Source organism: Wyeomyia smithii, chromosome 1 (assembly GCF_029784165.1).
Source record: "Wyeomyia smithii strain HCP4-BCI-WySm-NY-G18 chromosome 1, ASM2978416v1, whole genome shotgun sequence".
Lineage (NCBI taxonomy): Eukaryota > Metazoa > Arthropoda > Insecta > Diptera > Culicidae > Wyeomyia > Wyeomyia smithii.
Window position 1 is genome coordinate 184,525,905 of NC_073694.1, and position 18,896 is coordinate 184,544,800.

The 18,896-nt window shown below is 36.1% G+C and overlaps 2 protein-coding genes across 10 annotated transcripts in view; one reads left to right on the forward strand and one right to left on the reverse strand.

Annotated features, from left to right (window-relative positions):
• Nucleotides 1-18,896, forward strand: part of LOC129721020 (FERM domain-containing protein 8) — a 147,929-nt gene that overhangs the window by 82,912 nt on the left and 46,121 nt on the right. The window lies entirely within an intron of this gene.
• LOC129721081 (5-hydroxytryptamine receptor 1A-like) overlaps nucleotides 1-18,896 on the reverse strand; it is a 31,403-nt gene that overhangs the window by 2,030 nt on the left and 10,477 nt on the right. For both annotated transcript variants that reach the window (XM_055673215.1, XM_055673223.1), the window contains exons 2-3: nucleotides 8,430-8,797; nucleotides 7,515-7,649 (exon numbers count right to left, since the gene is read on the reverse strand). In XM_055673215.1, the coding sequence (XP_055529190.1) occupies nucleotides 7,515-7,649; nucleotides 8,430-8,670 (376 nt within the window). In that variant the 5' untranslated portion in view covers nucleotides 8,671-8,797. The remainder of the gene's footprint in view (nucleotides 1-7,514; nucleotides 7,650-8,429; nucleotides 8,798-18,896) is intronic.

An 18,896-nucleotide genomic window follows, 5' to 3' on the forward strand; every position in this document is an offset into this window, starting at 1 on the left:
CTCGATCTCAGCGGGCTAAAAAGTTACAATATTTGTTTTTAATATTTTAGAATAAAAAAAGACCTTTCAGGGGCCAACTTATTTTTAATTTTAACTTACTTAACGCAAGGTGGCGAACAAACAAAAAAAAGGCCCAACCCTGTCTTTCCGTCTGACTCAGGACTAGGGGAGGGGGCACAGTGGTTTAAAACGCGAAAAACGTGATCGTCAGCCTTTTGAGTATAAAAATACCATTTGAATGCTACAGTGTATTCGACAAAGTTTTTGTAAATAAGGGGGGTGTAAGTTAAGGGTTTCTGTTTCTGAGCTGACATTTTCTTTTCAGAATTTAAGCATTGAAAAGCGTCAAAGAATGTTGCTAATTTTGTTAAAAATAAACCTTAGCATTTGCATACACTAGTGACATAACAATTATTTTAGGAAAAAAATCAATTTTTTGCTATTTTGTATGTTTTCCAAATAATGCACGGTGCCGTAAATATACATGCTATTCGTACTTTTTAATGGTAAATCAAAAATCTTTTCGATTTTGTACATCTTTTAAGAAAAAAACATGAAAAAACGCTGAAAAAACCAAAAAAAAAACTAATTTTTTCACCCACGCCCAAGTCTTTAAGAGACTGCAAGAAACTAGTGAAACCACCTGGGGAAGCTAGTACTAGACCCCGTCTTCCGAGTGAAGACTGTTGTTTTTGCAGCTTTTCGAAAAATTTAATTTTGGAAAAGTGCATTTTTTTATCTAAAATGTCCTAAACCCTATGAAAAAGTTGAAAATTTTCCCAAGGCATGTTCGGCAGAATGATGTATTTTTTTAAATATGAAAAAATGTCTAGAACATAGAAGGTCTCTGAAATCACTTCAGAAAAAGTAATTTGGTATTTTTCGATTTTTAGAAACTTTAAGGATGTCTGTATTCAAAACTACCTGTATGTGGTCGTTTTACAAGAGATAAAACCAAAGTGTCTTCAGCAAAGTTTTTTTACATAAAATTGTCTACAACTTTGCTGAAGACTTCGTTTTGATTTGATGAGTAAATAAGAAAATAAAATTTTTATCTCACTTTTAGGTGAATTAATCAAAAATTTATTCACATCAAAAGGTGCCCCTTAAGATCTTTGTTAAATATACTGCAGCATTTAAATGGCATTTTTATACTCAAAAGACTGACGATCGCTTTTTTCGCGTTTTATACCACTGTGGAGGGGGGGGGGGGGAGGGGAAGGCTCGTGTCGAAAGAGGCATTTGCCCCCTTTGTCTCCACCCCTTGAATCCGGGCGTGTCTGCTATAAAAAATGAAGGTCTGATGTTGTTTTAAAGGTTCAGTGAGAATGTCAGAGGTATAGTGGTATAAAATATGAATTTTAACGCAAAAACCTTTTTTTAAAACATAATTGAACATAATCAGATAGCTCAGTAACATTTAGAAATAGGTACCTAGTGTTTTTAGCAAAGTTTTTTTTGTTATGTTATTGGAAAACTTTGCCAAAGACGGCGATTAAATTGATTTTAAGAGATTTTTAGAGAAAATATTTTTTCTATCTCACTTGTAGGTGGATTCGTCACGGATCTGTTAATATCCAAAGAATGGTATTTTTTTACTCTAAATCTTTCCCGAAGGCATTATTGTTCTGAACTATGATGTTTACAAGTAAATGACTGTTGACCGACTTTTTTAATTTCTGGACCACATTGCGCTGAGTGCCTCGAGTGATCGTATTGACTGACAGAAAACTGTATACTGATTTTTACCGTATAATTGAATAACCTGGTAGTGGACCGCTTCTTTACTGGGTTCTAACTATTTTAAGCAATGTAATGGTAAACCTTTTGGAAAAAGCGGGAGGAACGTGGTTACCGTAACATTCGCCTCCACTGCAATATGCTGTGAGTATTCTTGAAGCGAAAGACTTACATTGGCCTGCCATGCCAATCTCTAGGTAGGAATTGTGACATATGAGGGGGGGGGGGGGGTTGAAACAGTTACGTAGCTGTGATTTTCATTCAAAATCGAATTTTTTTGGGGATTTAGCGTTACGTAATTTTAGGGGGGGGGGGGGGAGTCATATTGAACGTTACTGTTCGTTACATGGGGGAAGAGAGGGGGCTCAAAATCCGGGTTTTTAGAGTTACGTTATTTGTGTACGACGCCTAAGGATGCTTTAAACCGGAATTTGCTTACAAAACTTCGGATTAATAATTGTTTTCAATATAGAATTTTCTTGAAAATATGATTGAATTTGAAATCAAAATATATTCATTTACCGATAAATTCAATTTAATTTTTCAAATTCAAAAATAATCTTACTGGCAACATTGCTACTTAAAATTAATATATTTTTGGATTCCTTGACTAGTTTTCTTCAAAAATAATGTATCGATTTACTCCTAGCTATAATATATATGGAACCATAATTAAAAATCACAAGTGTTGTGTGTAGAGCCACGACCGCAAGTTTAATATAGAACTACATTAAACTGTGGTTACAACACTTGCGCTGTTGCACTCGAGAATGATCGCAATAGATATGAACGAAGTATCCTTTATAATTATTATTCGAAAGACTATCTTATTATCAATGTTATAAACTTCTATCCTACACTTATAAATGAGTTTTTGGAAATAATGGTCGTAATAAAGGGTCGGCCTATCAATACTACTTTACTTTTACTCTTTTTGCAACAGTCCTTCCTAATGGTCCAATGGCCATTTTAAGCTGTGTTCTAGATATCGGAAATTGCTACTTTGAATTTCAAAATGGTTCCTGGAGTCGATTTCCGGTTTCTGGGCATCATCTCGGTTCCAAAAATACCGATATTGTGCAACACTTGGCCTTTTTTATCATTTTCCAGGGACTGGAAGTCAATGTATTGTATTTCAAAGTGGCCATCAATTGACTCCAGATTTTTTTTAAGTGTCACCATATTGTTTCCAGAGGTATTTTTTTAGTGTTGGACAAAAGTTATTGTTTTTGATCACCGTCAAATGCAACAATGAAAGTAATGTGGCGAAGTTCTACGTCGATTAGCAATCGAGGTTTTGCACACAACCCTCCTGTTATTCGATTAGATTATGGTACTCAGACCTGTTTTGAACAGAAAGAATTGATGTTCGTTAAAGACAAGAATCACTTGACGGATTGAAGCGGAATTCAATTTGACTCTCGGTTGGATGCTGCTGCTGGTTGATGTTACTTCTTTGGCATCCGATTGATGAATGACGAGAATGCAGTTGGCAGAATGAAACGGAACACGTGGTAGCAAAGAAGATACGAGGTGTAAAGGTAATATTTGGTACATTTTTGCGATATCTGTGTATGGTAAGCGTACACGTGGTTGGTTGAATGATATTGATTTTGAATTAAATTTGGACTTTTTGATTGTTTTTATAAAATAATAAATCTTATAAAATACATCGCTATACATCGCTATACCTGATTTTTACATCGCTATACCTGATTGAAATGTTACATATAAAACGTTTCACAAGATGCGAGAGAAGTTTGAAAATGGACCCTTAAAGAAAGACGTAGTCCTACGTCGAAAAACGAAATGCAACCCTAGCCTCCTTTACAAATCCAGTTCTGAGTGTACGGCAGGAGAGAAGAATCGATCATCGCTAGTTGAGCAATTTGGTTTTCAGTTGGATCGATAATATCTTAATATTATATCACCAGAATAGTTTCTGGAGCTACCAAAAAATCTTCCGCATCATCAAAAAGTATCAGAGGAAGGAGCGAGGGATAGTGGAAACCAGGCTTCATCCATTCTTTTGATTTTTGCTCACATTTTCTCTTCTGCCTGTCAAACGCCTAGAATGAATAGACTTTCTTAGTGAGTAACTAACCACTAGGGTGCCAATCATCGTATGGAAAAAAAGTGAACCCTATACCCTATACAAAATGTTCACCAGTCTACGTGAAATTTCGGTTTTCGAAATTTTTTTTTGATGCCAAATGACCTAAAAACGCATGAAACGTCGAGAATTGGTGTCATCTGAAAAATTTTTTTTTTGCAAAAATCGACTCTCTGGGACTTAGTCGTTTTTTCAATTGTGGAAGGCGGAGTTTGAAACAATAAAAATTTTTCTAATGAAATTGATCGCTAGTCTCTCAAAATAGCCTGTATAATGATATACACTATAACTAGCAACGTATACATTATGTTTCATTAGGGTGGTTCATTTATTCGACATAGGGTGGTTCATAATATCGTGTGAAAATGAAAAAAAATCACTGTTCACTGAATACCAATAGAAAAATTCCTGAATATATAATATTTGTTATATCATTGTCGTTAGGGTGGCAATATTGAATTGGAAAAAATACCATGTAAAATGGCAAGACATTACAGAACAAATTTACAAAATGTTTCAAAAAACTACTCTGTGCAAAAAAATATCGCAACCAAAATCAAGATTGTGTCTCCCGGAAAATGTTGAATGTTTTCATGTCATTTGCAAAATCACACACGGAAAAATGTTTTCGATTCCCAGTGTCTTAAAAGTACATGAAACGGTGGAAACTGATGGAATATGTTTTTTTTTATTTGGTTTGAAAAATCTACTCTCTAGGACACTTGTACTTGTTCTTTCGAATGTTGTACCAGACAATTTATTTGTTTTATTTACCACAATAATGTCCTTTGCTAACACTTGATCGAACACACAGTGCTCTGGCTTATATAATCGGACAATAGACTGCATCGGTGTTATTCAGTGATAATGAGAGTATAGGGATCTCAATCAGATACGCAACACAATTGACTAGTTGTTTCTGGGTTTGCGTCATTTTGACAGTTCGACCATACATTTTCTGTCAAGTTTACATCATCAGAACGTGAACGTGCCCATTGGCTGAAACTTTGCACTTACCACCCCGTGATAATATGAGCCAATTTCGAGATATAACATTTTTACGAGAAATTAATTACGAAATTCAAAACTATCTTCGTAAAAATGCTATATCTCAAGATTGGCTCATATTACCACGGGGTGGTAAGTGCTTCTTACGTAGAGCTTTCCGAAAAATACGATGAAATGATCAAATTTAAAATAAAATTAGCTGCATTTGCCGAAAAATGCAAATTTAATTTTAAAATACAAAAATAATTTATCTGGCAACACTTCCGGTCAAAAATAATATTTTTTCTGGATTCCTTGGTTTATTTTCTTCAAAATTCACCTATCACTATTTTTCGGGTGTCTTACGTCTATAAATTGTAAAAAAATTAATTACGAAGTTTACAACTTTTTTCGTAAAAATGTTATATCTCGAGATTGGCTCATATCACCTCGGGATGATAGTTGTTTCTTATGTAAAATTTTTCAAGGAACACGATGAAATTATCAAATTTAAAATTAAAATCGCTGCATTTGCTGAAAAATGAAAATTTAGTTGTCAAATACAAAAGTAATTTATCTGGCAACACTTCCGGTCAAAACTTATATTTTTTCTGGATTCCTCGATTTATTTTCTTCAAAAATCATCCATCAGTATTTTTCGGACATCTCACGTTTATGAATTGTAAGAGAAAGAAAAAAGAGATTTTGAATAAAAACCTGTTTATTGCAAAGTCACGCGACTTTGCAATAAACAGGTCCTACAGAGCGGGGGGTATTCCAATCGACACCAAATTTGAGATTTTTCCAAAGTGACAGTAGATGAATAATTCTCCCAACTTTGAGCAAAATCTGTGGTGGTCGTGTCCAAGTTTGTGCTTTTTCGTGGTCACTTCATGTGGAATGACCCATATAGAGTGCTCTATTGGAAACGGTTGGTTTGATTGGCATATTGTCTTCGGCAAAGTTGTAGATAATATTTTGTCCTTCCAAAAAAAAAAACATGCCTCAAAAATTCTTTTTTTTAAATATTTTTTTTTATAAAATGATAACTTTTTTTCTTGATTTCTAAATGATTGGACTGGTTTCATTGTTTTGGTTTTATTAGAAAAATCAGATTTTTAAAAAATGAGCTCTTTTGAATAATTAATTAATTTTTAATTATTCTTCTAACTTTTTTTTTTTTGAATAAATAATTTTTTTAGTGTATTTGTTTTTGGAAACACAGAATTATTATCTACAACTTTGTCGAAGACGTCACACCAATAAAACGAACCAAAGTTCTCTTTTTTATTTTGTACTCATTTTTCACAACATTATGAACCACCCAATGCCGAATAAATGAACCACCCTAATTAAACATAATGTATTTGATGTGTGTATCATTATGCAGGCTATTTCGAGAGACTAGTGGTCAATTTCAACAGATAAATTCTAAACATTTTGAACTCAGCCTCCCACAATTGAAAAAACGAAGTCCCAGAGAGTCGATTTTAGCAAAAAAAAAATTCCAGATGACACCAATTCTCAACGTTTCATGCGTTTTTCAGTCATTTGGCAACAACAAAAAAAAATCCGGTTTTCAAAAAGTCCAAACTTCAATCGCTTTGCGCCACCCCATTTCAAGTCTGATTGAGCTGAAATTTTGCACAGGGTGTTTTTTGGATCGGGTGAACAATTTGTATAGGTTTTTTTTTTTTAAATACGAGATGACCATTTTCGCTGGCACCCTACTAACCACATTCAGTCGTAGAGCATTTCAGTCGCACAGTTTATTTTCACTCACAATCATCGCGTGTAGAGGTAAACAATTGTTTTCTCTCTCAGTTTAAGAGGAAGCAGTTCTCATTAGCTTTTCAATTACTAAGTGAGAAGTTGGCTTAAGAACAAAAAATGTAGATTTATGTTGAAGCCACATCCTAACAGATTTTGAATTTAATATTATAAAAAGATTGAAAACTCGTCATGGGTTGGTATCCTGCAGAATATTCGATTTTAAACTGATTTTGTCGTACTTCAGGGCGATTTGAACAGTAAAGAGTTTCACTGGGCTTATTTGCTCTGTCAAATTAGGAGCGTTTAATCGCCAGAAAAATTGATACTCTTCGCTTTCTCAATAGCAGATGGTATAATGCACACTGAATGTAAGCTCATAGTTGTTAAGAGAGAAGAATTGTTTTCTGTCCCAGCTGGTCTCGATGAACGACGTCCTTGTATAATAAATAGAGAGTCTAGTTCCGATAGTGGAATGTAGCTCCAAAGCATCACTTATTACACTTATCTCGTATTGGGAAATTTGGCACAGACATAACCAGATCAAAAGAACATGGAACAAGCAAAATAACCCCGATTTTCCCTAGAACTCAGTCGACATCATCATTATCATCATCCGTTTTCGCGTGAACTATCCACTTTGAACTAGGCGTTGGTCTGTCGTTAAGTTTAAGCGGCAAAATAACTCGTAAAGGCAAACAAAAAGAGCACATAAAAGCTTCTGAGACCAATTAATCCAACTTTCTACCGCTGCAATTGACTCACAGTATAGTATTTTTCTTGCCGAGAATAAATACCTCAGCTGATTCCATTCCGAGCGGCTGCACCTTGAACTTTCCAGCTCGGGGCATTTGCCATTTACCGTTCGGAAAGGTAATCTTGAAACTAGCATTATACCACTTACCGATCAAGATCGCACAGTTGTCCTCGCCTCGGATCTCCTTGGGTGCATATTGGCCGTGTATAACCGCGAAACCCGTCAGCAGGTCCGACGCGGCCACATTTCCAAGGAACAAGTACGTCGTGTATGGCTGCTGACCTGGAAGAAATAAATGCAGCAATACTTTACAATATTCACAGTAGGGGGAAAAGGATTCGATGCTCAGCTTGTATTACTAAGTGTACAGGCAGGCTGGGGCAAAAGTAGTTCCCATTGCTCACGGATAGCGGAGTAATGTTTCGCTGGGCCCACTCTTTGCCAGAGTTTTGTCCATAAAATGCATCATACATACATATCGTATTCGTACAGCATATGATTGGATTCTGTTGTTGCGTGTGCATTATGTATATGTTGAACCGTGTGGCATCTCATCCGGATGTGCATTTATCAAAGGAAGTCTGAGTTGCTCTGAAAGCTCTGAAAAGCTTCCGGCAAGTTGCTGTTCTTTTAATCAGAGACAATCTAATTCAGTATAGCATTTCGGACGGTTGTAACATTAGTAGAATATTTTCAAATAATTTGTGCTATTTTGTATTGCTCAGGTGCATAGTAATCGACAGTACGCTCTTTTTTCCGGCAAATAATGCTACAAGTAAACACTCTTATAGAAGAAGGTAGTGCGAAGCGTCGCTACCTACTTCTAGGAAGTTAATCCAAAATAATTATGCAACTCGTTCCAGTTTCTCCGATTACCGTGCAATTTCTTGCCAACGATGATGCAACTCGTGGCAAAGTGAAAACTTTGTGATTGGGAGGCAAGAATGTACGCCGACCGGGTAAAATATTTCAGCTCTTACCTGCCCGGCAAATACCGGACGCGGGGAAACGTCCTTCAGGATAGAATCTTCATGACGCACCACACTGGCAGATGAAACTAACCTTTTCGCAACAACAGCAAGCTGGAGGTAACGACTGCCAGATTAAGGACGATTATCAGCGTGCCGAGCAGCGGGATAAAGATGTCATACAGCAGCAGCTGGGTCTGCTCCGAGTCCGATAGCATATCGGACGATTGCTCCGGCAGGGCACTGCTGTCCTGTTGGTTGATCATTTGCTTCGATTCCAGCCGAACCGGGTGCAGCATCAGAAAGTACCTCACTTGCACCAGAGTGTCATTCATTGCGAATGGGGTTGTCCCAGGGCACAGGGCAAAGGGATACACAGCGAAGACAAACTGCAAATCGTTACGCAGTGATTTGTGTCCCAGTGAAGGATGAGGTCATTTTCGAGCCAGACGTGACGAATATCTGTAACAGGAATAACATAACGTTCGTTTTATCTATTATGGTAGTTAGCTGTAGTTGCTGGGCTGCAGAACATGTAAACTATGACGGATTATACCGATGTCGGATGCCGACTTCGGGGAGTAAATTATTGTGATGATATGCAATGTAAATCCAGCGCAGATTTGTTCTCTTCCCATGGACGGATAGAAATCATGATCGATTTTCGATACATTACGCATTGTCAATGTTTATTACGAGATTTCGAAATTAGTAATATCTTATTTCCGAACTAAAAACGAATTATTTTAATGTTTTTTTATGCAGTTTGAGTAATGAAAATAAATTGTTTTCCTTAGTATGAAGTGTTTGAATTAGCCAAAATGAAACTTAGGATGGATTATGTACCAAAAAAAATCAATGCTATGAATTCTGTTCAAGTTAGTAATTGACCGCTTCTTTTTATTTACTGCAGTGACCCTATGAACAACTAAGACAGGCTAAAATTTCAGCTGACTATTTAATAAATAACTTGTGCAGTGTCATGGCATGATAATGATGGCTTGTGCCCTTGTACCTTCAGAGGAAAACGGAACCCGAATTCCCAATAATTATCGTTGCTGGGGTGGCAATTTTTATTGTGAATTTGTCAACAAGGTGAGTGATGATACCCAAGTAACAAAACTGGTTTTATCAAAGTTTTATAGCGCTGTTTTGGCTGTAGCAAGCACTATCAAACTTTGATAAAATCAGCATTGTTACTAGGGTGCGTTATTCCTGTGTAGGGCACGGAGTCTATTTTGCAGGTTTTTGGGTACATAGACCTTTTCCGGTACCTGCCCAGAATGAAACCATCACCAATATTTTTGTTGACAAATTTAACATAAGAAATCGTGTATATCAGGTTATCCCAGCGGTGTTAGTTTGTTGTTAGTTTCCTACGCTCGAGTGCACAACATCGGAATCTCAACTCACGTTTTCACGCTAGCATTCACAAATTTAGTCTTCATTGTCTTTCCGATCACTGCAGCAAGAGGATGATTTATTGGAAACTGGATCAACCAGCAGCAAGTAGAGCTGTGTCAACTCGCACCGCAGCAGGCGGCGATTTCAAATAAAGGGTTTTTCAAAAAGAGTGCTACAAAAGTAAACCGATAGAGAAAGCAAACGACGTCAATTTTTTTGGCCGCTCTTTTGACATTTTTCATTAATAAGGTTTGCCATTTCATAATGTAAGGATACACGATATAACAACGAGTCGTGATCATTGAAATTTACTGCCGAAATTCGGAGTCAGTGGCCTCAACTTTAAGAGCGCAACGTTCAATTTATGGTCGTCATAAACGTCTTGCCAGATCAACAATTGAGCGTCTAGTGGAAACATTCAATCTCGACTCGTTGTTGGATAGTGTATCTTTTCATTATGAAATGGCAAACCTTACTGACCAGAAATGTCAAAAGAGCGGCCAAAAAATTTGACGTCGTTTGCTGTCCCTATCGGTCTTCTCTTGTAGCGCTCTTTATGAAAAACCCTTGTTTTTTGCTGCAATTTTACTCATTCAATGACAATCTTCTCTGGCGGACGGACCAGCAGAGGAAACGGGTATTTAAAAGAGGGCCAGCGATGAGTATGAATAGAGACTGGATGGCACCTCAGGACAATCATGATATTCGGTAGTTCGGAGTTCCTGATGTCCGTCCCGGTTCAACGATATTTTTCACAGATGGCTCAAAAATAGGTACAAAACTGGTGCAGAAACCTTCGGCCCTGGAAATTATGTTTCAGTGGCAATGGGATACTGGCCAACAGTGTTTCAAGCAGAGATTTTTGCAATCCTTGAATGTGCGAATGTGTGTCTGACTAGAAAATACAAACATGCAAATATTTGTATTTTCTCTGACAGTCGAGCAGTGCTGAAAGCACTTGATGCTTATAAATGTACATCCAAGATTGTCTGGTAATGTATTCTCACATTGCGACAGCTATGTCAAACAAATTCAGTTAATTTGTATTGAGTTCAAGGACATTGTGGCTTTTGTGGGAATGAAAAGGCAGACGAACTTGCAAAACAAGGATCTAACTCACAGTTTATCGGCCCAGAACCTTTCTGCGGTATATAAAACTGTGCAGTAACAATGGAGCTTAAACGCTGGGAGGAACAAAAGGTGATGTTCCCAATCAAAAAGATTTATAACACCAAACGAGAATCATTCGAAAAAGTTTCTAGAGCTTAACGAAAGAGCTCTTTGTACATACGTCGGCCTAGTAACGGGGCACTGTCTGAGTAGATATCATCTAAAAAACGTTGGCCGGGTTCAGGATGATATCTGTCGCTTTTGTAATATTTATTTACTTATTTTTTTATATATTATTCTATTTCCATCTGACCCTCTAGGTCTCCATTAAAGTTAGTGGATGGGGAAAAGCCTATTTGAGGCCATCCTCATGTAGGCATAAAAACCCGATCATCTTTTGTTAAACATACATGAAATTTTACGTTACAACAAGTCAATAACAAAACGACAAACAGTTCAAATCTAACACAGAATTAAATGAATAATACAGTGGGTCCAACTTAGTCATTACATAAAACATTAATCGTATTATTAAACAATATGGTTAATTATAAAATATTCGACATGTAAACTTTCTGAAGGAATTTACGTGACGGCTCGCCGAACTCGAAGAGCGAAAGCTCCACCACATGCAGCGACAGGTTCATTATATCCGAACAAAGTGCGATGTACATTAGGTTGAAGTAAACCAGCAGATCGAAGTGACCGTTGCGGTGCACGAAAGTTCAGCAAAGTGAGGATTCTCGGGGAGTCGACTTCGCCATTTAAAACCTTGGCCACAAACACGGCTTGTTGAATTTTCCTGCGTCGCTCAAGCGTATCAAGATTAATAAGGTGACACCTCTCGAGATACGGAGGGAGATTAACAGGATGGAAAGCGAGACATCGGAACATCTGCTGTGCAGTTGTGGTGCATTATTTGAACGCAGATCAAGGTTTCTTGGCAGTGGCTGTTTACAGCCCAGAGAGATTTGAATCCTGGGAAGGTGATTGGCTTCATAAACCATATTTCACCCGACTGGGAGCGTGTCGGTGCAGATATCTGATCACTCAACAATAGTGGTCATTGTATTTTGCAAGAGAACACGTATAGCAATTGACTGGGATATATCACAAAAGTTCACATCAATAGACAACGTAATTGTTTAAAAAAACCTAAATTGATCCACCTATCGGTCGGACCCAGCCTTTCTCATTTAAACTTATTATTTGTAAAAATAGATTTACATGAACGTTTCAATCCAATAAATGTGCATTCACTTTTTGGGTTCTGAAATAATGATGTTGTAATATAAGTATAAAATATGAAATTTGACGTAATGTAAATGCTTAATAAATAGCGAAATAATAGTAATGAGCGATACCGGGAACATTCAAATGGTACGATAGCACATTTAAATTATATTGTGGCCACATATATTGATCAAAGCAGGTATAATTTTAAATAGCCTTTGAATTTCTTTTCTTTCCATAACTTTTGAACCACATATCAAATTGTTATGAAGTTTGTTACTCGTTCGTATGACACTAGTAATGTTCAAATAAGTCTTGTAATCTTTGAGATTATAGAATTTCGTTGTTTTATTAACAATTTAATACATAACCAGTGGTGGGCACCGCTAACCGAACATTTAGCGACGCTAATCGCTAAGTCGCTAACCGGAAAGTTTAGCTCGATGATCGCTAAACGCTAACCGCTATACCCACATTAGCGGAATTTTCGCTAATCGCTAATCGCTAACTTATTAATATGTAAATAGTCATATCGCTATATTTATTGCTCGTGTTTTGTGAGATTTGGACCACTTTGATCTTTTGTGGTAAAATAAACGAAAACAAATTTTTTTGAGAGCTATTTACAATAAAAGATTCACAATGCGGTGTTCATACTTGATTTTGTAAAAACAAGGGGTAACAAAAGTTATTCAGCTTGCATGAAAAATAAATACCTTAGGAATATTTTCATAAAAATTCAATTATTATCTGAATCGAAAAGGTAAAACCAAAGTTGTCATAATTTCAAGCGCATTGCAATTTACAAAAGTTCTTGGTTGTCGAAAATTCAATCTAGACCTTGAGCTTGTTCTGAAAAATGCTCCTGTGGCTTGTACGATAACTGGAACTCCATTCTAGGGTGAAAAGACTGGCTAGCACTTATGTCGTAAAGAGAGGAACTCTAGACAATTGAGACAATTGAACTTTGTTTGAATGAAACATTCGTTCCAAAAGTAACTTTCGCAGTAAAGTATGTTCATCTTTCGAAGCAATTTACGTACGCCATCAGAAATTCACAGTTTTGCTAAATAGTTATATCGTCGCTTCTTTACAAAATTTAGCGAATTAGCGATTAGCGTTTCAAAGGCAAAAATTTTAGTGATGCTAACAGTTTCGCTAACCAGCTCAAAAATTAGCGAAATCGCTAAACCACTAACTGAATATTAGCGTCGCTGGTTAGCGATTAGCGAATTAGCGGAATGGTGCCCGCCACTGTGCATGACGGTTGCTTAGTTCGATTATAATCAAATGAAATGGGAACGTATAGGGCAGCCAAACTTTGAGACCACGTGTTAAATCATAATTCATCAGTTAACCCTTAACTAGCCCGTTCATCTGATAATACAATTGATCAAATCGGTTGTGTACCTTCTGAGATAATGAAGTTTCGTGATTTTCACAATTCGGTACATTACAGACGAAGTTACAGTTCGATTACAGTAAAATTCACTAGGGTGTCATGAGGCAGCTAGACCTTTCATTTGACACTTATTTCGTGAAAATCGGTTCAGCCATCTCTGAGAAAAGTGAGTGAGTTTATGTATTCTTCGGAATATGTTTCTTTTCATAGCTAGATTTCACATTTTTAAACATAACAGGCAAAGTAATAGTCCGATTGCAAAAAAATCAATAGGGTCTTATGGGGTAGCTAGACCTTTCATATGACACTGATTTTGTGGAAATCGGTCCAGCCATCTCTGAGAAACATTAGTGAAATTAAACAGTCTTCAGAAAACGTTTCTTTTCATAACTTTTGAACCACATGTTCAATCTATATAAAATTCAAAAGTTAAGGGTTTTTAAAATAGCCCGTTCATTTGATACCAATTTTATTGAAATCGGTTGTGTGGTTTCTGAGATATTGATGTTTCGTAATTTTTACATTTTTGAACAAAACCTCTAAAATAAAAATCCAATTACAATGGCAACTAGAACTTTCATTTGCATATAATTTCATTAAAATCGGTCCAGCCATCTCTGAGAAAAGTGAGTGAAAATAAAAATCTGCACATACACACACACACACACACACACACACACACACACACACACACATACACACACACACACACACACACACACACACACACCCACACACACACAGAAAATGCTCAGCTCGTCGAACTGAGTCGAGTGATAGGGGGATTAGGGGCATAATGAGCGCACGGGGCAAAATGGGCACCCGTCTTTTATGCGAAACTACGCATTTTTTAATACAATATGGTATGTGGAACTCCTCCGTAGTTACTACAGTATCTCTTTATGTAGAACAAAAGTAATTTGTCTGTTTAAAATATGGAAATATATTTAAAAAATCAAATTGGTTCCTGAATGTTGGAAAAATTATAATCAATATGACGTATGGGTCGTACCCAAATTTCACCATCATTGAAGTTTTGATTTTAAGCTATAATTAATGTTATAATCTCATGTTAACTTTAACTAATTCGATAGGGGCGAAATGGTCACCTTAAGGTGGGGTGAAATGAACACACCTCGTCACATAAACTTACCTGAAATTCATCTTAGTAGACTTGTGAGTTTGTCTGTTTCCATAGTCAGTGTTTGTTTACAGTGATGGTGCGAACATATATTAGAAAATCTTTGAGACCGAATCGGCCAGAAAAAGGCACTGCAGGTAGAATTGGCCACCATAAGGCGCGACGGGACATTCACGAAACAAGCCGCCAAGTATCACGGCATCTCGCGACAAACGTTGGCCCATTAGTTGTACTTCTACACAGGTTCAAGATATGTTCTATAAGAGTGCTCATTATACCCCGTGGGTGCTCATTATGCCCCAGTGGGGTGCTCACTGTGCCCCACACATCGACTGATTGCTAGATTTTGACGCATGAAACTAATTTGTGTTTTTCACCATTATACGATAAACTTTTCAATTTGTGAATAGTGTACCTTTAATTATAGGTAGTTAATTCAAGTTTTGCATTGGAGACAGCTCAAAATTTTTGTCGTTTTCCATGCTTAAATCAGCAACCAAGTTAGGGTGCTCATTATGCCCCTATTCCCCCTATATGCCATTCGGCCCTTTGGAGTACTTTCATATCTTCGGTTTTGCAAGTGATTGCTATACCTTTCTAGGAGAAAGGCAAAAAGTTAAAAAAATTATTAATTAGGAGTAAAATATTCGTGCTGAAGAAATAGCGAAATAAAAGAAATGACTTTGAATTTCGTACACTTCAATCACGAGCAGTACCGGGAACGTACGAATAGCACAATACCAAATTGAAATTTTGTTGAGGCCATATGTTTTGATCAAAGCAGTTACAGTTTTAAATAGTCTTTGAATTTCGTTTCTTTTCATAACTTTTGAACCACATATCAAATTGCTATGAAATTTCATACTTGTGAGTTTGAGAGACAACCCGTTCAAATGACATGTTCAAATAAGTCGTGTGATCTTTGAGATAATAGACTTTTTATAATCTAATACATAACGGTTGGAAAAAATACGATTATAGTCAAATAAAATGGGAACCTATAGAAAAGCCAAACTTTTCATTTGACACTAAGATCGTTGAATTTAGTCCAGCCATTTTTGGGAAAACGAGTGAAATTGAAAAGTCACCGGAACATGTTTCTTTTCACAATTTTTGAACCACGTGTTTAATCACTATAAAATTCATCAATTAACCTTTAACTAGCCCGTTCATTTGATACCAATATTGTTCAAATCGGTTGTGTACTTTCTGAGATAATGAAGTTTCGTGATTTTCACATTTTGATACATTAGTAACAGACCGATTACATTGAAATTCAATAGGGTGCTATGAGGCAGCTAGACCTTTCATTTGACACTAATTTTGTGGAAATCGGTTCAGTCATCTCTGAGAAAAGTGAGTGAGTTTAAGTAGTCTTCGGAATATGTTTCTTTTCGAAGCTGGATTTCACATTTTTAAACATAACAGACAAAGTAATAGTCCGATTGCAAAAGAAATCAATAGGGTCTTATGGGGTAATTAGTCCTTCCAAATGACACTGATTTTGTGGAAATCGGTTAAGCCATCTCTGAGAAACATGAGTGAGATTAAACACTCTCCAGAACACGTTTCTTTAAATAACTTCTGAATCACACGTTCAATCTTCATGAAACTCAAAAGTTGAAGGTTTTTTAAGTAGCTCGTTTATTTGATACCAATTTTGTTCAAATCGGTTTTGTAGTTTCTGAGATAATGAAGTTTTGTGATTTTCACATTTTGATACATAACCTCGAAACTAAAAATCCGATTACAATAAAATTCAATAGAGTCTTATGGGGCAACTAGACCTTTCATTTGCAATTAGTTTCATGAAAATCTATCCAGCCATCTCTGGGAAATCGAGTGAGATTGGGAGACCGTTACATATACACACACACACACATACACACACACACACACATACAGAAAATGCTCAGCTCGTCGAACTAAGTCGATTGATATACGAGATTCGACCCTTTGGAGCACTTTTATACCTTTGGTTTTTCCAGTAATTGCTATACCTTTCTAGGAGAAAGGCAAAAAGCTGACTCAGTACACTTTGAAAAATCATAGAAAATTCAAATTTTGTCGCAATGCTCCAAAAATTTGGATTTTTATACTTCAATAGTATATAACTATAGGAAAAATAAAATTGAAATGAATTTTGCATTTTCAATTTTGAGTCGATGGCCAGCGATTCCCCACTGTGCTCAGTTTCCTAAGCCACATACGTGTGCAAAGTTGCATTCAAATCAAAACTGGTCGATTAAATTTTTGCTTATTTGCACGTTATTTGAGGTGATTTTGCTCAAATACCAAATTTCAACTCGATTTCGCGTAAAAAAATCTTTCAAGTTTATTCAAAAATTTTAATCGTCTTGGTAAAGATATTATTTGACGAGGACTACGTCTTTGTTCTCTATACTGAGATGCATTCTGTAAAATTGGAAATGAAACTGGCAAATGTTGCGTCAGATTTCAAACGACAATAACAGCATAATCATCTTGTGGATAACGATAACAAACATGTTGTTGCATGGATAAAAGTTGGACAATTTTTAATACGCTAGTTATCATTATTGCTCCATTGCTATGTGGTGAAAATTGATAAAACATTTAAAGGACAAATTTAGGCAAACAACGAACCAATCACATTAGAGCAATCCTAGCACAGACGACGTGAACGGACACTAATCATTCTCTGTAATATTCTTTGCAGGACTGGAATTTACCTCAGTGCAGACAGAGCCACACTAATTTGTACACAACACATTTGCCATTAAACCGTGTGTGCCACTCCCAATACTTCTTTTGTGTTCTCTTCTCCCCATTCGCTCTTTTGCATTTCTTTCGCACCAAAAAAATACGACTGAGTACTCTTTGTGCATTTGCCGAAATGTGCGACACCACACATTGTGCCTCTTTTTTTCAATAGGGGAGGATGTTTTTTGATAAATTATTAATTAATTATTTACTGATATTTATTCAGAATTTTCATTGTGTGTTCTGCCACAAACGGTGACATATCAACACTATTACATATATTTTAAGCTTAATTTCATTAAAAGATTGTAATTGCTTCCGCAGTTAAGTGAATATAATTGTAGGAAAATTGTAAACCTACTTGTCAAGAAAAAAAAAGAATTCAAAATTAAACCTTAATCTAATCTTATAAAGTGAGCTAATCGTTGTAATTGATGATTGCAACGGTTTTTGTCGGAACTTATTTGGTTTGACATATTTTCTAATGTTTCCACATTAGTAAGCCTGTGTAGTTCACTCGTGCTAAACCAGCGAGGACGCTTCAATATAATTTTCAGAAGTTTGTTCTGAATCCTTTGAAGCATCTTCTTTCTGGTTGTACAACTACTTGTCCAGATGGAAACTGCATATAACATTGCTGGTCTAAATATTTGTTTGTAAATTAACAGTTTATTCTTGAGACAAATTCTACAATTTTTGTTGTCAATCAAAGAAATAGTTATCGGTTTCCGTTATACTCTACTAAATTTTTTGGAAATAAATATTGAAATTCAGTCCGCAAATATATATTTCGACTGTGACGTACAGTCTTCCTCAGTGCTTATGTGGACTGGTGTTTGTCCACATAAGCACTGAGGAAGACTGTACGTCACAGTCGAAATATATATTTGCGGACTGAATTTCAATATTTATTTCCAAAAAATTTAGTAGAGTATAACGGAAACCGATAACTATTTCTTTGATTGATCTCAATCACTCTGCTTAGACGCTCGTTATAGATTTTCTAGAATTTTTGTTGATAAGAGGATACAAACATTTTATATATTTATTGCACTTTGTTTGGATATTTTCAATGTGCTCCTTGAAGGTAAGATTTTTATCATAAATTAGCCCTAAATATTTAACTTGGTCAGACCATTTTAAGTTTGCATCTTAACAACATAATTATTGGTGGGTTTGAGAGAAGAAACTCTTGGTTTATGAGGAAAAATAATTAACTGTGTTTTTGATGCATTAGGAGAAATCTTCCATTTTTGAAAATATGAAGAAAACATATCTAGACTTTTCTGCAGCCTACAGCATATGACACGAAGGCTTTTTTCTTTTACGGAAATGCTTGTTTCGTCACAAAACAGAGATTTCTCACAACCTGGTGGTAAATCAGAAAGATCAGAAGTAAAAATATTATATAAGACTGGGCCCAAGATACTTCCTTGAGGTACACCAGCTCTAACAGGCAATCTATCAGATTTACTATTCAAATAGTTAGCCTGAAGAGTGCGGTCAGTCAAGTAACTTTGTATCATTTC